Consider the following 4,475-nt stretch of genomic DNA (forward strand, 5'->3'; position numbering starts at 1 on the left):
GATCTCTTCCAGTCAGTTGGCCAAGTGGTTGTTCTCCAGATTTCTTGGCACAACTTGGTGAGCACATCCACGGCAGCATCTGCTAGCTGATATATGTCAATTGGTATACCATCTATTCCGGGAGCCTTAGTTTTTGCTATTTTTTTCAAAGCAGCTTGAACTTCTGCCTCCATCACCATAGGCTCTTGCTCAAATGCTATTTCATTAAATTCTTCTGTATCTGCCAATTCCTTTCGATACAATGACTCAGTATAATACATTTTTAAAAAGTGAGAGAAAGAAAGTTCTATGTCTTAGAAGGGAGTGGGGTGGGAAGGGCTACTCAGGGACAGGGCATCATGGGAATTTGTTACAAAATGCCACATTACAGGTGATCCATGTCCCCTAAATTTTTTTTTTAAAAGTTATTTATCTTAGGAGAAATTATTATATATACATCAGCATTATAAATATATACTTACATATACTACTTTTTAAAAAACATCTCACTGGTATAAACCTCATATGCTGCCCTTATTATTCCTGGCTGTAGTTGAGGACACCCAACAGCCACTGCCAAACCCTAAAACCTACTGCTGACAAGTGCGTTCTCACTGTCAGGGACCTAGGTGGGCAGAGTAGAGTTGTTCCTGCGGGAAGCTGCACGTCTTTCTGAAGGCCGACGGAGGCATCCTTCTCCATGGAACAGCTGGTGGCTTTGAACCACTTGAATACCTTTTGCTTTGGAGCCTAATGCTTTAACCACAGAATCACCAGCATCCCCTATGCAGAACAGAACACATCGTATGCACATAATAAGTGACAGCTATCACCAATTTATGGAGCTCTGGTGGCGTAGTAGGCAAGTAGTTGCACTACCAACATAAAGTCGTGTGGTTCGAATCCACCATCTGCTCCTCGGGAGAAAGATGGGCAGTCTGCTGCTGTGTGATTTTCAGACTCCGAAAACCAGTTGGAGGGTCAGCTGTGAGTCAGTTTCGACTCAATGGCATATAACAATAACAACATCGTCAATCTTCCTGGCTCAGGGTAGGGCAGGGTTCAGGGATATTGTTTATAGGGTCACTATGAGTCATTGTGTTTCATTGATTATGCAAAGGCATTTGACTGTGTGGATCATAACAAACTGTGGCTGACTCTGAGAAGAATGGGAATCCCAGAATATTTAATTGTGCTAATGCGAAACCTATACTTGGACCAAGAGGCAGTAGTCAGAACAGAGCAGGGCAACACCACATGGTTCAAAATTGGGAAGGGTGTACGCCAGGGATGTGTCCTATCTCCATAGCTTTTCAACCTGTATGCAGAGCAGATTGTCCGAGAGGCTGGGCTCTATGAGGAGAAGCGTGGTGTTAGGATTGGTGGACGATCTATCAACAATCTGCGTTATGCAGATGACACAACCCTGCTTGCTGAAACTGAGGAGGACCTCATGCACTTACTGCAGAGGGTTAAGGACTGCAGCCTTCAGTATGGACTGAGGCTCAATGTCAAGAAAACAAAGATTCTCACCACTGGACCAATCGGTAGCATCAGGATGGATGGCGAAGAGATTGAGATTGTTCACAGCTTCAGTTTGCTCAGCTCCACGGTCAACACTCTTGGCACCAGTAGCCAGGAAATCAAAAAGCGTATCGCGATGGGAAAGTCTGCTGTTAGGGACCTCTCTAAAGTACTCAAGATCAACGGTGTCTCTCTGGAGACTCAGGTGCGCCTGATACAGGTCATGGTTTTTTTCAATCACTTGTTATGCATCAGAGAGTTGGACAATGACTAGGGAGGATAGAAGGAGAATTGACGTCTTTGAGCTGTGGTGCTGGAGAAGAGTATTGAATGTACCATGGACTGCCAAGAAAATAAATAGATTCATCCTAGAGAGGGTTAAACCAGGCTATTCCTTGGAGGCAAGGATTCTGGGACTTCGTCTGACGTACTTTGGACATGTTATAAGGAGGGACAGGTCCTTGGAGAGGGACATCATGCTTGGTAGGGTAGAGGGACAGTGCAGGAGGGGAAGACCCTCTATGAGGTGGATTAATTCAGTGACTGGGGTGATCGGGATGGGTGTGTCAGAAGCAGTGCGATTGGCACAGGATAGAGCAGGGTTTAGGGCTGTTGTACATAGGGTCGCTATGAGTTGCAAACGACTCGACGACACATAACAACAACAACAACATGAGTCATAGTCAACTCGACAGCACATAAGAGCAACTCCAGTTTTCTAAGGGCCTAACAATTATACATTCAATGAGCTGAAAGGCCGGTGGTTTGAACTCATCCAGAGATACCTTGCAAATAGGCCTGGAGATCTGCTGACACCCCTGGTGGGACACACCCACTCAACCTCAGCTAACAACATCACCAACATCTGTTTTCTAAAGCCAACACCCCAAGGGAAGTTGTACAGTGGGCCACGCACCGTGTAGCTCATCTCGAACTTCCACTTGCAGGCCTGCAGGTCCCACAGGCACAGCAGGGCATCCTCGGACCCGCTCACGGCCAGCTGCTCCTTGTGGCTAACCTCCACGCAGGTGACCCGGCTCCTGTGGGCCTCCAGAGGGAACACCTTGGCATTGGCACACGCGTAGAGAAAGAGGTCACCGTTGGTCATGCCGTAGACCACGCGGTAGTCGGCCAGAACGGCCACACTGGAGATGGTCTCGGGCAGCTGGGTGTAGAAGGTGTAGGTTGGGCCATCGATGACGGGACAGGGGTCCCCAGGGCTGACGTCCAGCACCAGGACGATGTTGTCGTAAGCGATGGCCAGACGCTCCTCGCCCTTGCTCAGCGCCATGCAGTTGATGGCTTTGCGGGCCTCCGGAGGGGGGATGCACACCACATCCTGCCGCGAGTTCAGGGGGGACACGAGGACAATCCCGGAAACCAGGCCAGCAAAGAGGAGCTTGTTCTGTTCGGCCACCTCCAGACACCTGACCTCATTGGATGTGTCCAGGGCATCTTGCTCCTCGCCTGCCAAGAGGAGGAGGCCACGTCAGAAGTTGACCACAAAGGCCTGAATCTACACCCAAATAGGTTCAGAATCTGATCCCTTTGTGTTCTCTAAAAACTGTGGTAGACAGAGACATACATGGAGGGGGACTGGTGGTACCACATGAGGACCCTCTACAAGACAAGAGAAGCCAGGGCTACTGATGAGGGAGGATTATGACTCGATTTGGGCTTCTAGCCTCCAGAACCACAAGAAATCTCTGTTCTTGAAACCCACCCTTTTGTGTTACTTGTGTCACAGCAGCACTAGGGCTCAGCTTCAGGATGGAACTGAGCTGAGCCTACATCCTTGCTTAAGGGTCTTCTTCCCCATTCAGGTCCCCTTCCCCCCTCTCAAGTTTGAAATTGACCTCTACACATCACTTGGGCAAACACCCTGCCTGAGTCTCTGCTCCTAGGTCTCCTGAACAAGAACAGAGATTAGCAACCTGATCACTAAAGAGCCTGTACAGCACAAGCAGTTTACAACAAGACGTTGAACCACAGGTTGGTGGTTCAAACCCACCCACCTATGCTGTACCTCAGAAGAAACACCTGGCAAGGAGCTGCTATAAAAATAGAAAAATATTACAGCTGATAAAACTCTATAAAGAAACTCTACTCTGTAAACACTAGGGTCAGAGGCTGAATGGATAGTAGTTGACAACTAAATGATCCATTGCATTATGCTGGGATTGGTCACATCAAGCTCAGATTTCTATCAGCAGCTTTCAGCCTGGCTGGTGTGACAGGGGCTTCAGTTTTTACAGATACAGAAAACACACGCACGTTTACTTCAATCATACAAACCTTCCGCCAGGTCCCAGACGGTGACTTTGTTTTTGTCCCCGATCTTGGGGAAGTAGACGTAGCTTCCGTTATGGGACACAGCAGTGAGGCCCGTGCGGTCCAGGAATGGGGCAGTGACCCGGGGCTTCTGCGAGTATGTGAGATCCCAGACTTTGAAAGACGAGGACTGTTGGGAAGCAGAGGCCACCAAGGCCCCACCCCGCGAGAGCAGGCTCACAGGGGCCCCGACACCTTCGAGGATGTCCAGCAGGGTCCCCTGCTCCGACAGACTCCACACCTGTGGGTGGAGAACAGACAGGCTACCACGCAGGTTCTCAGAGTGTGTTCCAGTGAACTCGAGTGTCTTTGTTTTCCTAGTCCTGCTGCAACAGAAGTGCTAACAGAAGTACAACAGTAGGCAGTTTAAAAGAACAGAAATCGATGAGGGGGTAGCCTCCGTTTTCATTTGCAATTTGTTAAGTCTCCACAGATGCTAAGTGCAATGTGAGACCCTGGTTCATCCATCCATCATCCATCCATCCATCCATCCATCCATCATCCATCCATCCATCCATCATCCATCCATCCATCCATCCATCATCCATCCATCCATCCATCATCCATCCATCCATCATCCATCCATCCATCCATCCATCATCCATCCATCCATCCATCATCCATCCATCCATCCATCCATC

The 4,475-nt window shown here is 48.8% G+C and overlaps 1 protein-coding gene across 1 annotated transcript in view; it reads right to left on the reverse strand.

The window, feature by feature from the left end:
- Window positions 1–4,475, reverse strand: part of NWD1 (NACHT and WD repeat domain containing 1) — a 94,364-nt gene that overhangs the window by 8,862 nt on the left and 81,027 nt on the right. Inside the window, 2 exon segments of the mRNA XM_006898323.1 lie at window positions 2,420–2,970; window positions 3,799–4,075. Coding sequence (XP_006898385.1) covers window positions 2,420–2,970; window positions 3,799–4,075 — 828 coding nt within the window.

The sequence above is a fragment of the Elephantulus edwardii genome, unplaced genomic scaffold (assembly GCF_000299155.1).
Source record: "Elephantulus edwardii isolate Elephantulus edwardi_28Jun2011 unplaced genomic scaffold, EleEdw1.0 scaffold00226, whole genome shotgun sequence".
Classification (NCBI taxonomy): Eukaryota; Metazoa; Chordata; class Mammalia; order Macroscelidea; family Macroscelididae; genus Elephantulus; species Elephantulus edwardii.